This window comes from Filicampus tigris, chromosome 3, assembly GCF_054856515.1.
Source record: "Filicampus tigris isolate MCC_2025a chromosome 3, RoL_Ftig_1.0, whole genome shotgun sequence".
NCBI lineage: Eukaryota > Metazoa > Chordata > Actinopteri > Syngnathiformes > Syngnathidae > Filicampus > Filicampus tigris.
The window spans coordinates 30,078,129-30,096,388 of record NC_141219.1 but is presented as its reverse complement, the minus strand read 5'-3'; the positions used below and the strand labels follow the sequence as shown (position 1 = coordinate 30,096,388).

Sequence of the window (18,260 nt, the reverse complement as noted above, 5' to 3'; positions counted from 1 at the left end):
GAACTGTACATATTGTGAAGTAAAACGGAGAGGATCATATGATTGGTATGATGACGAAAACATATCTAGGCTTTTATGTACAGCAGTTACCTGACACGAACTTAAATGATTAAACTCACCTTTTAACATTTACACACAACAACAAACGTGGTGAAACACGGGCAATCTGCAACTACTGAGTATGCTGGCACGAACGAACTACGAGCTGTGTCGAAGGAGGAAAGAGAAAAAAAAGTCACTCACTATCAACACTTAGCGCTCGAATAGCGTTCAATGCCTGCTCACAGTGTGGGACATCTCAGCACTACGTCGAAACTCAATGAATTTATCAAATGCCAACAATTACTAATAATAAAATGTGAGATTTCTAACATGAAGTATTTCTAATAAAGTGTGTTTTACTCCAAATAACTTTTCACCACAATCCGATTGTGAAAGCCACGAAAAGTGACGTGAAGTCTTCAGTCAGCATGTAGAACAGTCATAGGGTGGCAAACATTGCTGCAAAGAAATATATTACAGAAATAGTGTAACAAATTGGGTTATCTGTGTTGTGGTCAAATTTGTGTCTTGCCAAGTTGTGTTGTTTCCGAGGTTAATGAATGCATCGCGCGGCTCGCTGGATCGGAGGGCATGCCAGCGAGAGGAGCGGAGGACGAAGAGGAGAGCCGTTGCTCTTTTTTGACTGAACGGTTGTCGTACTGTATTGGCGTCGGCTGCGGCCCTTATTAGCCGGTTGGACTAATAAAAACATGATAATCAAACTACGTCTGACGGCGTGTTCTTTGAAGTTGCTACAATATATTTTAAAGCGTGACGTCTTCGGCAGGCGCGAAGGACCCGATCAGATCTGCTACCCACACCGGCTTGCTGCGGGGCCCAGGGGCCGTAGAAAACATTCTCGCGGGCCGGATGTGGCCCGCGGGCCTTGACTTTGACATTGTGCAATAAACCAATTATTCTCATCAAACATAAATTCTGTACCAATCAGTCTTCAGCAGGCCGGATTAGAAAAGACCAAAGCCGTAGTTTGCCCACGCCTGATCTATACCATTAATGGTATCCTGAAAAAAAAGGTCTTTTCAAAGAATATTGTTGAATAATTGTATCCCTTAAATGTCTCTCTTCTCAAAAATGACAGCTATGACGACGCTTTGCGTTGTAGTAATTAATGGGCTACCATAACCAACTACTAGAGCAATCAGAATTAGAAAATGTGTTTTTAATGATTAATGGTAGTAATTAGTGGGCTGTAAATGACGAGACAAGGCAAGTCATGTCTATTTTACTCTGCACACAAAACTGAACTCTTCACATAGCAAGCAACAGAATAGTGCCCTTCAACCCTTTGATTCTATTATCCCTTTGATCCACGAAGGGTCATACTCCCATCACTAGCTTAAGATAAACCCTGGTGACTGTCTATACAGTACCTTGTGAGTCATCACTGTGCTTACTACTACAGCACGGGTGGCGAACAACTAAAAGCCAAATAGCCACAATTTTGACTGTGTTACAGGAAAAGAGCCGCAGCATACACATAGGCATACATAAACTGCTCTGTCCAATTCCCTTTACTCCCTAACTCTCCTTTGCATCTTTTGACAAACTCCCATTCATTGTATACCTTTGTAGCCTGTGAAATGTTCTAAGCAAGTTGATACGAGTGCTTCATACATTTTGGGAACTACTGTATGTCTACCTTTCTGTCTGACAACCTGTGTTTGAGAAGTTCATTCTCCTTTTGAAATGACTGGTTGATGTTTGAATGGAGGGAACTAAAGGGCCACTGAAGATTTGAATCCTGGAAATTTTGAATGAAGCCTAGGCAGAATGGCTTTCCATTATGCATTTGGTAGGCCAACTCTACAACTTTTTTCCCTCTAAGACAATTGCGTCTAAGCGAGTTATACATATATATATATATACATACATATATATACATATACATATATATATATACATATATATATACATATATATACATATATATATATACATATATATATACATATATATACATATATATATATATATATATATACATATAGATATATACATATACATATACACATATATACATATACATATATATATATATTTTTTTTTTAAACACTGCCAACTACTACAGCAACCCGAATGAGAAAAAGTGTTTTAAATTATTTTTGGTGAATGTTTTTGACAATTTATGCTTATAATCGTCATGTCATGTCATCTTCCAACCCGCTTAGCCTACACAGGGTCGCGGGGGGGTGCTGGAGCCTATCCCAGCCGTCAACGGGCGAAGGCAGACTACACCCCGAACTGGTCGCCAGCCAGTCGCAGGGAACACACAGACACCATCACTGAGCGGGAATCGATTCCACGCGCCCCGCACACAACGCAGGCGTGTGTACCACTACACTATCAGTGACCTGCGCTTATAATCGTCCATTAACTAAATGCCTCCTTCTTCTCTTCTTCTCCAAAATCCTGGATATGAGCTGTAGTAATTTGTGGGCTACCATTGCCATCTACTACAGCAATCAGAATGAGAAAAAGTGTTTTAAATAGATTTTCGGAGAATATATTATGTCTCCTACTTCTAAAGTAAATGAAATTAAATGTCTCCCATTTCGACCTAATGACAGATATGACGTATTTCATTTGTGGTGATTTGTCACCGTAGAACATGTAACTTGTGGACGGTCCCTAACACAGACGACCAACTTTGACTCACTCAGACTCAAACTTACTACAACGTCATTTTTGGTCGTTTTATGTCTACTCGACTGCCATCATTGCCAACGCCATATCTGTCTATATGCAGCGGTGTTCGAAATCAATAATAAGAAACCGGTATCGTAGCGCTTAAATTTGATTTAAATGTGTCCAACTTAGACAAATCGATCGTGATATGTAAACGTTTCCGGAACGAGACCTGTGTACGCGTCTTTCCCGACTCATGGCAAATTGGAAATTAAACATAGACGGAGTCACCTGTTTGTCCACTGACACTGCACGAACGGCATTGGACCGAGTATGCCCGCCTCGTCGGGTCCCGGTGTTCTCTCCCCGACCAGCATCCGTAATCTCTGCCGGGTGCATCGGCACTTTCCGCCAGCAGATGTTGTGATTCCATTCAGAAAGCCACGCGTTGTTTTCCCCACTTGTGCCCCTCAACTGTAAAAGTAACCACTTCGTTGTTGGGTGTGAAATGTGTCCCTGTGAACCAGCTTTCGAACGTAGTCCTTACCCAACTTTACGAAGCACTAGGGCAAGTTCTGATCTGTTCATGGGAACGTGCCATGATGAGGAAGTGAAGTTTCTGCTGTGCTTCTCCGCCGTCGCATGATAGTATCACTTTACACTGACTTCCTAACCTTAGACTCCACCTACACGGTCTGCGTATGTTGCAATCTGCCTGCCAAACAAAGCTTGCTGTAACAAAAATAATAGCATAAGAAAATGACATTCAAGGAGAATGTTGTCTGTGTTAATTGTCACTTTATGGAATAATAATAATAATACAAAAAAAACTGCAACTGGCTAAGTGCAAAATGGAAAAAAGGATAACACGAAAAAATAAGACTTGTACAATCAATCAATCAATCAATCAATCAATCTCTCACTCACTCACTCTATATATATATATATATATATATATATATATATATATATATATATATATATATATATATATATATATATATATATATATATATATATATATATATATATATATATATATATATATATATATATATATATATATATATATATATATATATATATATATATATATATATACACACACACACACACACACACACACACACACACACACACACACACCAGATAGCCACCACTCCTTCCTGTCCAGCCTTGGCCTTCACAACATCTCAGGTGAGGAACCAGCTGAAGAAGATGAAGGCGAGGAAGGCAGCGGGTCCAGATGGCATCAGCCCCCAGCTCCTCAAATCCTACGCAGACCAGCTGTGTGGAATTGTCCAGCACATGTTCAACCTGAGCCTGAAGCTGGGCAGGGTCCCCCAGCTATGGAAAACATCCTGCCCGGTCCCGGTGCCAAAGACCCCCCACCCGAAGGAGCTCAACAGCTTCAGACCAGTGGCGCTGACGTCTCACCTGATGAAGACCCTGGAGAGACTGGTCCTTGTCCACCTGCGCCCCCTGGTGAGCTCCTCAATGGACCCACTCCAGTTCGCATACCAGCCTGGCATCAGTGTGGATGATGCCATCATCTACCTCCTCCACACTTCACTCTCCCACCTGGAGAAGGCGGGGAGCACTGTGAGGATCATGTTCTTTGATTTCTCCAGTGCTTTCAACACCATCCAGCCCACCCTACTGGGAGACAAGCTGGAGCGGGCGGGGGTGGCGCACCACCTCACCACATGGATCCAGGACTACCTCACAAACCGGCCACAGTATGTGAGGACACAGGACTGTGTGTCTGACGTGCTCCTCTGCAGCACACAGGGAACTGTCTTGGCTCCCTTCCTGTTCACCCTCTACACCTCGGACTTCAACTACAACACCCCTACCTGTCACCTGCAGAAGTTCTCTGACGACTCTGCGATTGTCGGCCTCATCACAGGCGGAGATGATCGGGAGTACAGAGAACTTACTCAGGGTTTTGTGGACTGGTGCCAGCAGAACCGCCTCCTGATCAATGCGGGGAAATCCAAAGAAATGGTGGTGGATTTCGGTAGACGCCAGCACTCTTCACCTGCACCAGTGAATATCCGGGGAACAGATGTTGAGAGAGTCTCAACTTACAAGTACCTGGGTGTTCATCTGAACAATAAACTGGACTGGTGCGACAACACAGACGCCCTCTATAGGAAGAGTCAGAGCAGACTCTTCCTACTCAGGAGACTGAGGTCTTTTGGGGTTCAGGGGACACTCCTCAGGAACTTTTATGACTCGGTGGTTGCATCGGTCATCTTCCAGGGAGTGGTCACCTGGGCAGGCGGCGTCTCGGCCCGGGACAAGAAGCGGCTGGACAAACTGGTCAAGAGGGCCGGCTCTGTCCTGGGCTGCTCCCTGGACTCTGTGGACTCGGTGGGGGACAGGAGGATGTTGGCCAAGCTGTCATCAATGCTGGGCAACCCGGACCACCCCCTCCAGGGCACCCTAACAGCACTCCACAGCACCTTCAGTGACAGACTGTTACACCCTCGCTGTGCAAAGGAGAGATTCCGCCGTTCCTTCTTGCCTGCTGCTGTCAGACTCTTTAACAAGAACATTGTGTAGTCTCTACAAACTGGCGGTCATTAGTGCAATTGTGCAGTCCTGCACCTGAGCTCATATCGTGCAATACCCAATATTCCCCACTACTGTTAGTCTAGTTTTATTTTTATCCAATGCTGTTCCTTACATTTCACTACAGCACTGCAGCACTGTCACTTACTTAGAGTATTTTTTCCTCTGTACTATGTACAGGCCGAAATGAGTGTTCCTCATATTTTTTATGTAGATGTAGGTTGGTGTGTATACACATGTGTATATACACATGTTACTGCGTATATCTACATAGGTTTGATTCTAAATGTTTGCCGTCAATGTTATACATTAATGGCCACATTATGCCGCCGCCCCTGTGTGACCTATATCTTTGCTACTGTAACAATGAAAATTTCCCCACTGTGGGATCAATAAAGGCATTCTTATCTTATCTTATCTTATATATATATACACACACATATATACAGTTCAGAGGTCCTGGGTTCGATCCCAGCTCCGGCCTCCCTGTGTGGAGTTTGCATGTTCTCCCTGTGCCTGCGTGGGTTTTCTCCCACATTCGAAAAATATCCAAAATGGAAAAAAAAAAAATGAGTCGGCTAGTAGAATCTTTTTTATTCTTCTGTAATTGTGTGTTTCGGTAGTGACACATTTTAGGGACAGGCAAGATATAAGGGAAAAGCTAGAAAATACTATTTGAAAATTGACTTTACTTTTACTATACATGTGCCCCTTAGATATGGTGCAACATGAACACAATAAAAGTTTTTCTGAAATAAAATACAAATTTCACACACGTGCTGGGGACTGAATGGCAGAAGAGGCATGGGCGTCGTAAAGTCGAAACTTGTAGGCAGAGCTGGGCATCGCCTAACCGCCACCGCGTTCCGTCCTGCATATTTAATCGACCCACATGGTCCCAGTCCAATCCCTCGTTGGCAACAGCCAATCGGCGTCGAGAACATAATCTTCACGTCACAAGCAGCATGAGCAGACATGCCGCCAAACAAAGAAAAAACAAAAAATCAAACAAAAACAACAGACACGCACACACACACACGCACAGCGTGGTGATTAGTGAGATAAAAACAATACGCTGTTTTATTTCTTAATGTTTTCCTTACTCGGCTGCGTGTCAGGAGTGCGGCACCTTTGTGTGACGTGGTACAGGTTAAGTCCGTTCTCGATGTTGTTTGGCTAACTCGGACCGATTGGGGCCATGTGGGTCGATTAAATATGCAGACGGGAAGGTGATGCCCAGCTCGCTCTGGTTGTCGAGTACGTTGTAACTTGAGGACTTCCTGGACAGTGGCGGTTCTAGCAAGCTTTACCTGGGGTGGCAGGAGGTTCAGTTGGGGATTTGGAGAAGGGGGCGGTGGCAGAGGTTATCCCACTCCTACACACACACAAACACACCCCTACACATAGACACAGATTACAAATTCAGATTTCTCTACTGCCTTACCTGGGCTGGCAAGTTTTACATGGTCACATGGTAAGGACTGTTGGACGCAGATGAGAGGGATGAGCTAGCAAGCAAAAGAAGTGTGTGTTTTTCATGATGTGATTGTTCCTCCATCAGCTATGGACTATACCACAGACTTCCGGTTGAACTGATTTAGGGAGCCGCCCCATTTCCAGCCCGCCTATATCCAAACAAAACGGGTGTGTTCTTCATTCGATCACTGCTCGACTTATCTCACATTTCAAGGTTGAATCTTTGCTGTGGCAAACATGGCCAGCTGGCGAGGCTGAAAAGAGAGCTGGTGCACGCTTTGTCCCCTGCTCGCTCCCGAACGCACGGATGTACTCTTTTGCGGTGCGTTTGAGGCCATATTGACTCCTGCTTGCTACCGATCATTGGCTGTGCCGAGGAGCTTTGGCTGTGCTGTCGTCCACGTGTCTCACACAAAGGAAAAATAAAATCGAAAATCGTGAGGATAAGCGATATCGATAATGAATGAAAGAATGAATGATTTCATTGAGCCTTAAACGAATATTAACATAACAGATCCATTCTATCAACATGCGGATGAAATACAATAAATAAAGGGGTTAATGATTTACTTTTTGGTATGATTTTATAGAAATAATAACAATAATAATAAATATTATTATTATAATAAACATCCATCCATAATTATTAATATTATTGAAATGTTTTGCAGGTCTCGAGGCCATAAGCCCAATTAGCAATTTACAAAACAACTACTTACTCAGTGCACGCAAGCAACACAAATATCAACCAACATACAGCAATAAATTCCTGAATTTCAGAGCATTTATCCAACACAATTTCGGCCACACTCTTCAACTCCACAATATCACAAAAGCAGAATTGGGAGATTTTGTATAAGCAGGCTCTCCCTTACCTTATTTATTTTTTATTTTGCCAGCTGGCTATTACAGCTATTGGCTATTGTAGGAGCTCAGAGCCACCAATGGATCCACCTTGATAGATCCTGTCGGAAGGTCACCATTTGTTGGAATGTTTTGCAGGTCTCAAGGCCATAAGCCCAATTAGCAATTTACAAAACAACTAGCGTGTTCATTTTATCTTTCAAGAAGGTATCCAATGTAATTGAAGACTCACACATGTTGACTGAATTTTCTCGTCTGTTTTCTTTTCCATCTCTGAAGTGCAGGAATCATACAATGATCAGATCTGGGCAGCTTTTCCATCCTTGCGAATGCTCTCAGTCGGGCGGGGGCAGAAAAGGGACACAGTCTAACATGCAGCCCTCACATTTATACTGTCTTCAAAATCCAAACATAATGTGGGCTGGCCTCCTCCCTGGCTGGCCCTGTCTGTAGGGCTGATCCTCTCCAGCTGGTCCCATGGTCAGATCAGGGCACGCTGACTCTAACACTTTTAATTGATAATGCGGTCATTATCCGTAAATGTGTAATTGCCATATTGGTTTTTGGCTAACCTGTTGGCTAATATCGGGCCATTCATATATATATTTAGATCCTTCAGGGTTTCAAAGTAGGGTTAGGGTTTCCAATTAAGGTTGCAAACTACGGTTAGGGTTTCCAACTAGGGTTTAAAACAAGGGTTAGGGTTTCAAAGTAGGGTTTCAAACTAGGGTTAGGGTTTACAACTAGGGTTTCAAACAAGGGTTGGGGTTTCAAGGTAGGGTGTCAAACTAGGGTTAGGGTTTCCAATTAGGGTTTCAAACTAAGGTTAGGGTTTAAAAGTAGGGTTTCAAATTAGGGTTAGGGTTTCAAAGTAGGGTTTTAAACTAGGGTTAGGGTTTCAAAGTAGTTTAGGGGTTCCAATTAGGGTTTCAAACAAGGGTTTTAAACTAGGGTTAAGGTTTCCACACAAGGTTTCAAGATAGGTTTAAGGATTCAATTTAAGGTTTCAAATTAGGGTTAGGGTTTGAAACTTGGGTTAGGGTTTCCAACTAGGGTTTCAAACTAGGGTTAGGGTTTCAAGGTAGGGTTTCAAACTAGGGTTACGGTTCTGAATTAGGATTACAAACTATGGTTAGGGTTTCCAACTAAGGTTTCAAACTAGGGTGGGGGTTTCAAACTAGTGATAGGGTTTCAAAGTTGGGTTTCAAACTAGGGTTAGGGTTTCCAACTAGGGTTTCCAACTAGGGTTGGGGTTTCAAACTAGGGTTTCAAACTAGGGTTAGGGTTTCCAACTAGGGTTTCAAAGTAGGGTTTTAAAACAAGGGTTAAGGTTTCCACGTAGGGTTTAAAATTAGGATTAGGGTTTCATGGTAGGGTATCAAACTAGGTTTAGGGTTTCCAACTAGGGTTAGGGTTTCAACGTAGGATTTTAAACTAGGCTTAAGGTTTCGATTTTGAGTTTAAAACAAGGGTTAGGCCTTGAAAGTAGGGTTACGGATTTGAATTACGGTTTAAAAACTAGGGTTAGAGTTTCAAATTTGGGTTTCAAACTAGGGTTAGGGTTTCAAAATCAGGTTTCAAAGTCAGGTTTCAAACTAGTGTCAGGGTTTCAAAGTAGGGGTTTAAAAAAGGGTTAAGGTTTCCACCTAGGGTTTAAAACTAAGGTTAGGGTTTCAAAGTAGGGTTTTAAACTAAGGTTAGGGTTTCAAAGTAAGGTTTTAAACTAGGGATGGGGTTTCAAAATATGTTTACAAACTAGGGTTAACGTTTCCCTTTAGGGTTTCAAACTAGGGTTAGGGTTTCAAAGTAGGGTTAGGGTTTGAAAGTAGGGTTAGGGTTTCCAACTAGGGTTTCAAACTAGGGTTATGATTTCAAAGTAGGGTTTTAAACTAGGGTTAAGGTATCCATTTATGGTTTCAAACGAGGGTTAGGGTTTCAAAATAGGGTTAGGGTTTCAAAGTAGGGTTTTAAACTAGGGTTAAGGTTTCTATTTAGAGTGTAAAACTAAGGTTAGGGTGTCAAATAGGGTTTTAAACTAGGGTTAAGGTTTCCATTTAGGGTTTAAAATTAGGGTTAGGGTTTCAAAGTACGGTTAGAGTTGCCAATTAGGGTTACAAATTAGGGTTAGGATTTCAAAATAGGGTTTTAAACTAGGGTTAAGGTTTCCACTTTTGGTTTCAAACTAGGGTTAGGGTTTCCAACTAGGCTTTCAAACTAGGGTTAGGGTTTCAAAATAGGGTTTTAAACTAGGGTTAAGGTTTCCACATTGGGTTTAAAACTATGATTAGGGCAGGGGTGTCCAGTTCCGGTCCTCAAGGGCCGCTTTCCTGCCTGTTTTCCATCTATCCTTGCTGCAACGCACCTGATGATTGTTGGCAAGCTTCTTCAGAGCTATGAAGTAGCGAGTCACTGGTTTACATCTTAATTTCAGACGGAGTGTTTTTTTAAGGAAAGGCAAGGGAACTTTATTCATATAGCGCATTTCATACACAAGGCCACTCAATGTATTTAACACAAGCAAAGACACAATGCCTCAAAGCATTTACAAAGACAATAGCTAATGACATTCAGAAGCAAAACAGAAAGATTACCAAAATTACTAAAACAACGTACAATGACAACATTTAAACACATTAACCGTGAACTGGAAAAACATTGAAAACATTTTAAAAGACAAAAAGAAGTGGGTTTCTAAAATTACTAGAAGAAAAGAAAAAAAGGATTTAAAAATTATTAGAAGACCTAAATCAATAAACATGGATTCACCCTCGCCCCCCCCAAAAAACCCACATTAGCTTGAGTTTGACTTCTTCATACAACGACTATTTTCGTTTATAGACCGTAAATTAGCCTGTATACTATTTAACTGAAGCTTTAACATGTCAGTGCATAACATATGAATGCGTTGATAAATGGGCTTACCTCAACTAGTGCGACTGACAGAGAAACTACGTCGGTCTTTCTCATCTTGAAAATGTTCTATTAAGGTTTTCAGCTAGCCCGCCTTTTGAGTTCACTGTTTGTGTCTGGTAAAAGATGTTCAAGTCTTTCATGATTTATTTCCCAGCATTTGTCAAAAACATTCTCTCTCCACAAAGCCCCAGATTGAAGGCTTGTTGTATCATGGCATTCTCGGGTGATTTTCCAGATGACAACAAACGCCACTTGAAGAAATACAGAAATCTGGACCACTTCCTCTTCGATTATGGGCAGGGGAACTTAGGAATTTCTGGATATCCAAAATAGAGCAATGTAATTAACTCATTCACTGCCAGACATTTTCAGACCCTCTTTTTCCCTAATGTTTGACTGTGAAAAGACAATTCATCACTGCCAGTGAACGAATAAAGGATTATTTGCACTCGTCATAATGACGTTTGATATGTCTTTTAACTTTAATTCTGCAGAGTCAAAACTAAATTGTCATTAATAAGTGTGACGAGTTGAATGTTTTTAGTGACATTATATTACTATACGGTATATTTTAAAGGGTCTTGTCTTCGAGCCAAGCATGATGAGGACTCATAATGATTCCACCATGGCTGAAGACCTGACCAACCGGTGGACTCAATGCTAGTTTTTCGATGAGTTATGAAATGTAGTAACCCAATGCCTCTTTTTAAAGCCATTTTCATACCATGTACTGTTTTTGACTTCATTGTAAAAGGATTTTTCTATATACTGAATTGTTTCTAACTCAAATGTATTCCATTTTAAAACTATTACTGCTTTGTTCAACCAATTGCTAACTCTCCATTTCAAAGCATAGTGTTGAAGTACTGACTGAGTTTAAGCACAGGCACAGGAATTTACAGATATTTACCAGGCAGAATGGGTATTCAAATAACAAAGCTTGATGTTGTTGTTGTTGTTGTTGCTGTCCCGTTTTACAGCACACTTGTATCCAAAAGTCTGCACTCCTCCTGCCTGGCTTTTTTAATCGTGTTCTGGTAGAAGCGGCATTTGTTTGATGGTCTTGAACATCAAAGTGGGGGAAACTATGCAAACAAATAACTTTAGAAGGGCAAATACTTTTTCATTAAACTCTATCTACAAATTTCTTAATCTTGGAAGTGGGAAGGACACCCGTGATTTTTATTGGATGGTCATTTCAATCGATTTCTTCACCAAGTAACAAATAAAATGAGTGCTATGGTATTTTTTATTCCTTGGCCAGCTACTGTAAATGACTGAAAGGGCGAGTGACGTGGACACCCAATCTAGATCATATAGTTACAACTTCATCGCAGTATTTTTTGTGAAACCATTGAGATGGAACTTCACAAGTCGTTCAGTTAAGTAAGCTTTTATCCTTTTGAACTCACATATTTCATTGCAAAAACATTTAAAGCAATCCCTAAAATCAAACCATTTCTGTAACTCTCTGAGACTTCCTCAACTGCTGATGGGTTTTATGGCCTAATCACTATGAGCAAACTATTTCAGCTGTCTCAGGTTTGAAGGGTGACTGTTCCAGTCAGCATATTTTTTATATTAGCTCCTAAACTACAGTCAGGTCCATAAATATTGGGACATATACAATCCTCATCTTTTTTTAAATCGAAACACCACCACAATGGATTTGAAATGAAATGAAAGAGTTGTGTTTTACCTGCAGACTTTCAGCTTTGATTTGAGGGTGAACGGGGCAGAAATTGAAACAGTTTGCATTTACAGTCCTATATACCTCCCACTTTTTAAGGGACCAAAAGTAATGGGACAAATTAACAACCATAAAGCAAACTTCAGGTTTTTTTTTTCTTTTTTTAATACCTGCTCGCAAATCCTTTGCAGTCAATTACAGCCTGAAGTGTGGAATGCATCGACATTATCAGATGCTGGATTTCATCCCTGGTGATGATCTGCCAGACCTCTACTACAAATATCTTAAGTTCCTGGTTGTTCTTTGGGCATTTCCCCTTCAGTTTTGTAGTCAGCAAGCAAAGGCACACTCAATCAAATTCAGGTCAGGTGATTGATTTGACCATTGCATAACACCCTACTTCTTTGCCTTACATAACTTGCATTAGTGGTATGCTCCAAGTCATTGTCCATTTGCAATGTAAAGTACTGTCCAATGACTTCAAAAGCACTTGACACAATATGCGCAGACACCATTACCATTAATACTTCAATTCATCCTACTGCTTTTGTCAGCAGTCACATCATCACATCAGAGCAAGGGAATGGATTTCATTGGCAGCAGTATATGCACACCTGACCGTGGAACAGCTGACCAGCCAGTTGTCCCATTACCATTGGCCCCATAAAACGATTTATAAGAATATCGCTGGCCGCAGGTCAAAAGTCTTCTACCTCCAAAATAGTAACTTTTCAAGAGACCCCAAAAATTACATGTTTTTTCAACAATTAGCACTGCATTGTCAAAGAGAGCAAGCCATATTCAACACTTAAGATTGGCCAGTAATGTGCAAAAGTAACACTTGTGTGTGTGGACTGACAAATAGTATCGATTTTTTAGAAAATATGAAATTGCACCCTGGTCGAATGGTTAGCACTTCCGCCTCACAGTTGTCGCGATTAGCATTAGCGATGGCGATTAGTATGTTGAGTCAACAACCAGCGGCACGGTGGTCGCCTCACAGTTGAGAGGTCGTGGGATCGATTCCGGACCCGGCCTTCCTATGTGGAGTTTGCATGTTCTCCCCATGCCTGCGTGGGTTTTCTCCGGGTACTCCGGTTTCCTCCCACATTCCACAAACATGCATGGTAAGTTGATTGGACTCTCTAAATTGCTCCTAGGTGTGATTGTGAGTGTTGATGTTTGTTTGTCTCGATGTGCCCTACAGTTGGCTGACGATCAATTCAGAATGTCCCCTGCCTACTGCCCAAAGACTGCTGGGATAGGATCCAGCTCTCCCTGCGACCCTTGTGAGGATAAGAGGTATAGATAATGGATGGATGGATGAATGAAATTAACCAAAGTGTGACTTATGAGGATTTGGCCTGACGCCAGCGATTTGTTCCCAGCAGGCCCACTAGACGAAACACGGAATTCTGATTAATATTGCGCTTGTGGAATATGAGTTAAGCAATAAAATCCATCCGTTTTTATCCATCTCAGGGGGTCGGCCATTTTGACACTTGCTGCTGACTGAAAATGACACCACAGTTGCTCAGGGCTCAGATAACGACCAAGCTCAACTTCAGAAAACAGGTGAGCCATGATTGGTCGTTACCTGAGCCCTGAGCAACTGTGATGTCATTTTCAGTCGACAGAAGTGTCAAAATGGCAGCCCCTGAGATGGATAAAAACGGGTGGATTTTATTGCTTAACTCATATTCCACAGCGGCACGGTGGTCGACTGGTTAGCACGTCCGCCTCACAGTTCAGAGGTCGTGGGTTCGATCCCGGCTCCGGCCTCCCTGTGTGGAGTTTGCATGTTCTCCCCGTGCCTGCGTGGGTTTTCTCCGGGCACTCCGGTTTCCTCCCACATTCCAAAAACATGCACGGTAAGTTGATTGGATACTCTAAATTGCCCCTAGGTGTGATTGTGAGTGCGGATGTTTGTCTCTGTGTGCCCTGCGATTGGCTGGCAACCAGTTCAGGGTGTCCCCCGCCTACTGCCCAAAGACAGCTGGGATAGGCTCCAGCACGCCCCGCGACCCTTGTGAGGAGAAGCGGTACAGATAATGGATGGATGGATGGATCATATTCCACAAATGCAATATTAATCAGAATGCATTGTTTAGACTAGTGTAGGCACATAGAACATACGGCAAATAATTTTTGGGTGGTTCATAAATGGGTCTAAACAAGCATAAACTGTTGTAATTCCTCCATCATTCACCTGATTTGGATGTAAACGTTTAATAAGCACTTCTTGTTTGTTTCATTTCAAATTCACTGTGGTGTTTTTTACAACCAAAATGATGAGTATTTTGTCCCTGTCCCAATATGTATGCACCTGTGATCGTACCATATCAGTGGAACACGGTGGAGGCAGGTATGGCTGCCAATGGAGCGGGTTCCCTTCTATTTCTTGATGATCTGACAGCTGACAAAAGCAGCAGGATGAATTATGACATGTTTCAGACAATATTAACCAAAACTTAAGTGTGTGTGTAATTGTATAGGCACACCATTGGGTCGATTACAATTATCGTATTTTCCGGGATATAAGTCGCTCCGGAGTACAAGTCGCACCAGCCATAAAATGCATAATAAAGGGGAACAAAACATATATAAGTCGCATTTTGGGAGGAAATTGTGCGCTTAGTACACATCATTTCCACTGAGCTACGATGCTACATACATACTAGCATACAAGAAAGTTACAGTAAGATAAATTTAAACTCACCAAAACGATTGTAGATCGCTTAAATAAGTCTTTTATTCATCCCGACCATGTAGAATGTTTCCAAGTCTCCAAAAGTATTTATGTATTCGGTCGTAATTATGTCTTCCTCTCCTCTCTGCTGAGTGTGCTCCTACTTACGTGTGTGGCTGCATGATGCAATACCCCAGCCAGAGGCAGGCAACTGCCTGTTCGTGGTTCATTCTTATTCAACCATCATCTGTAAGTAATTGTGTGTACTGGTAATGACCATGCAACATTTATATAGGAGCTGAATTGTGGCTGATTGTACTCTGTTGTTGACTGAAAATACTAATCGCTATCGCTAATGTTAATTGCGGTTGCTAATCGTTAGCATGTCTGCCTGTTTGTGGTTTATTCTTGTTCAACCATCATCTGAAACTAACTTAGACAATTGTGTGTAATGACATTTATATACGAGCTGAATTGTGGATGATTGTAGGTTGTTGACTCCATCCATCCATTATCTATACCGCTTATCCTCACAAGGGTCGCGGGGCGTGCTGGAGCCTATCCCAGCTGTCTTCGGGCAGTAGGCAGGGGACACCCTGAATTGGTTGCCAGCCAATCGCAGGGCACACAGAGACAAACATCCGCATTCACAATCACACATAGGGGCAATTTAGAGAGTCCAATCAACTTACCATGCATGTTTTTGGAATGTGGGAGGAAACCGGAGTACCCGGAGAAAACCCACGCAGGCACGGGGAGAACATGCAAACTCCACACAGGGAGGCCGGAGCCGGGATCGATCCCACGACCTCTGAACTGTGAGTCGACCACCGTGCCGCTGGTTGTTGACTCAACATACTAATCGCCATCGCTAATGCTAATCGCGATCGCTAATCGTTAACATAGGCTCATCTTGTTCATGTCTATGAAAATACATGTGTATGTAATGCATAGATTGATAGTATTTTCTGTTTCTTGTGCAGTTTCACTATATAAACAGGCAACTTTGCTGCACACCTGGAGTCAGTGGAGTTTTTTTGTGAATGTTTGGCTGTTTGGATAAGCTGGCTTCCTCAACTAGCAAGGCCTGTTAGTTTAACAAAACATTAGACTTTAACCGTTTGAATTATTCATCCATTTTAATAGCTTTTAGGATGTATCTTATGTTTCTTTATGTTGGTTACAATAACGTGAAATGATATAGAAGTAATTGTCATGGCTTGTTAGTGCTTGTATTTATGATGTTTTGTCTCCCTCTGCAGGCGCTTTAGCGCTAAAGCGCCTGCAGAGGGAGGCAAAACATAAGTCACAAGTCAGCACTAACAACCCATGACAGTAATGTGTTAATAATTTCACACATAAGACTATGAAAAAAGTGCGACTTATAGTCCGGAAAATACTGTAATTACAAATTCAACAACCAGTTGGCCGATCTTGAAAGTCAGAAAACAGCAAGGTTGTATGAATCCCACATCCTCTGTTTCTGTAGCCAATTGTAATCATACTCTCATTTATTGGTATTGATGGCAATTTCGTTAAACAAAAGAAAATGCCCATGCATTGTGGTGGGATTTTAGTACAAAGCTAACCAACAAATGTTGAATATTTTGATCTGTACAGATATTAATTGGAAATTAACACCTTAGTATTTTTGCACGTTTGCTGCCATCTGTGATACCTGAGGAAAAAGAAACAGAATAAACTCTTAATGGCATTCAAAGAAATTGTTACAGGAAATTGGGTCTTATACATTTCACTGTTAGCTACCTGACTGTCAATAGACTGAAACTGCCAGTTCCAACGTGTGTTGTAGAGGAAAGGACGGAGGTCAAAGCGGTTGTCATCAGGACTATAGCTCTCAGCATGGTAGGATGGAGTCACTGTTGTCATCTTATGGCGGTTCATCGAGTACATCCTGAAGAAGTGCTTAACCTTCTGTGCAACCTTAAAAATGAGGCAACATGCAGTCATTTCTAAATGACAAAATTCATTATCAGTGCATCAAAGAAACTGCAGATGGTTGAGCCATGAACTACTTTGGTATTGTTGTCGCAAATTTCGTTTTTTTAACTGTTAACATTTAGTACATAACTTATTCCCTTGCCTGTGAAGTATGTCCTTGTCTGGGACATCTCTAGAGTGTAAAAATCTCTCCAAACCATCATTCATGCTCATGCAAGCGCCGCCATACACTCAAAGCTATGATCCGGAAGTGGAAGTCTTTCATGTTCCGACTAAAATAACATTGCGTTATTTTGCAATAATTATTTTTATTGCGAAATCTCTGCCCAAAAATCACAATTGAAAACCATGTTTTTCCCTCTACTCATGTATAATGCGCTACCATCAATTGCCGGTGTCCATACTAAATGTAACTATTATCTGCATAGTAATTTGATAGATTATGATTTCTCATGTTCAGACTTTTTGTGTGTAAAGAGAAGTTCTCTTACTCGGCTAACAGTTTTGGCTCTCAACACTCAAGCCCACAGATATGAATACCAGCAGCAGTACTAAAATGGAACATGCCCTTTTGAGTTGCGCGCATACAGCGTAATGCCGACGCTAAGATAGGAGTTCAAAGTTTTCAGCATATTCCATGAATGTGGATAACATGCTTTGGCGGGGAAAAAACGGCTGAGAAATGAGCAAGTTAAGACTTAATTTCAATGTCCAAGCATTACATTTGATGGGAACATCAACCTTCCCAACAGGGCCGCTACATAGGCACCAGGACTGTACAAAATTCAGAATTGAATTGAGAATGACCCTTAAATTCTTGAAATGAGGTGGCAAACAGGAAGTAGAATTGTAATTGAACTTCGAATTGCAGGGAGTATGTTATGACTGGTTGTTTACGTGTTGTATCAGTTGCTCTGCAGATGTTATGGTCCTTTTATTCTTTGTCCTTTATGATGTCCTGAAGTCTTACAGTTACAACGTTTGAGTTACACACTGACACATTGTCATTGTCAGTACGTCAAACCTTCTTTGAGTGAGGATGCAAACTCTCTTCCAGTCCTGATCTCTGTTGTTACTTTGTATTTTTGTGTCGATAAAGACTTTTTACTCTTCAACTTCCGTGTCATGTCTGCGTATGGGTCCAAATCCCAATCCTCACATGACAGAGTAGAATTGAAATTCCATGAAATTCAAAGAAGCTTCACAATTTTGCAGATGCAAAGAAAAGTGAGATTGGTCTGTCCCAAGTACATCTCCCCCGCCCCCTTAGAGCCCCAGTGCGTGATGTGCATATTTGGAATGACTCGTAAATATGTAGATATGTTTCTTATTTAAAGCAGAAGTCAACCCAAACTTTTTTTTTTCAAGAATATGTTCCCAGCAGGCCCAATAGTTGAAAAA

The 18,260-nt window shown here is 41.6% G+C and overlaps 2 protein-coding genes across 15 annotated transcripts in view; both read right to left on the bottom strand.

Moving 5' to 3' along the window:
• The window catches only part of tpcn2 (two pore segment channel 2), a 57,802-nt gene extending 54,428 nt beyond the window's left edge, over nucleotides 1-3,374 (bottom strand). For all 8 annotated transcript variants that reach the window (XR_015086336.1, XM_086027052.1, XM_086027056.1 and 5 more), the window contains exons 1-2: nucleotides 3,236-3,374; nucleotides 2,980-3,162 (exon numbers count right to left, since the gene is read on the bottom strand). Coding sequence is in view for 7 of the 8 variants with exons in the window: in XM_086027053.1 (XP_085883179.1) it covers nucleotides 2,980-3,121 (142 nt within the window). In the remaining variant the exon portion in view is untranslated. The remainder of the gene's footprint in view (nucleotides 1-2,979; nucleotides 3,163-3,235) is intronic.
• Nucleotides 3,375-15,754: 12,380 nt separating this feature from the next.
• nadsyn1 (NAD synthetase 1) overlaps nucleotides 15,755-18,260 on the bottom strand; it is a 48,490-nt gene continuing 45,984 nt past the window's right edge. For 6 of the 7 annotated variants that reach the window (XM_086025691.1, XM_086025696.1, XM_086025692.1 and 3 more), the window contains 2 exons: nucleotides 16,665-16,841; nucleotides 15,755-16,575 (listed from right to left, as the gene is read on the bottom strand). In XM_086025691.1, coding sequence (XP_085881817.1) covers nucleotides 16,540-16,575; nucleotides 16,665-16,841 — 213 coding nt within the window. In that variant the 3' untranslated portion in view covers nucleotides 15,755-16,539. Of the gene's footprint in view, nucleotides 16,576-16,664; nucleotides 16,842-18,260 lie in introns of those variants that run through there. The other variant, XR_015086137.1, reaches the window with a different exon arrangement.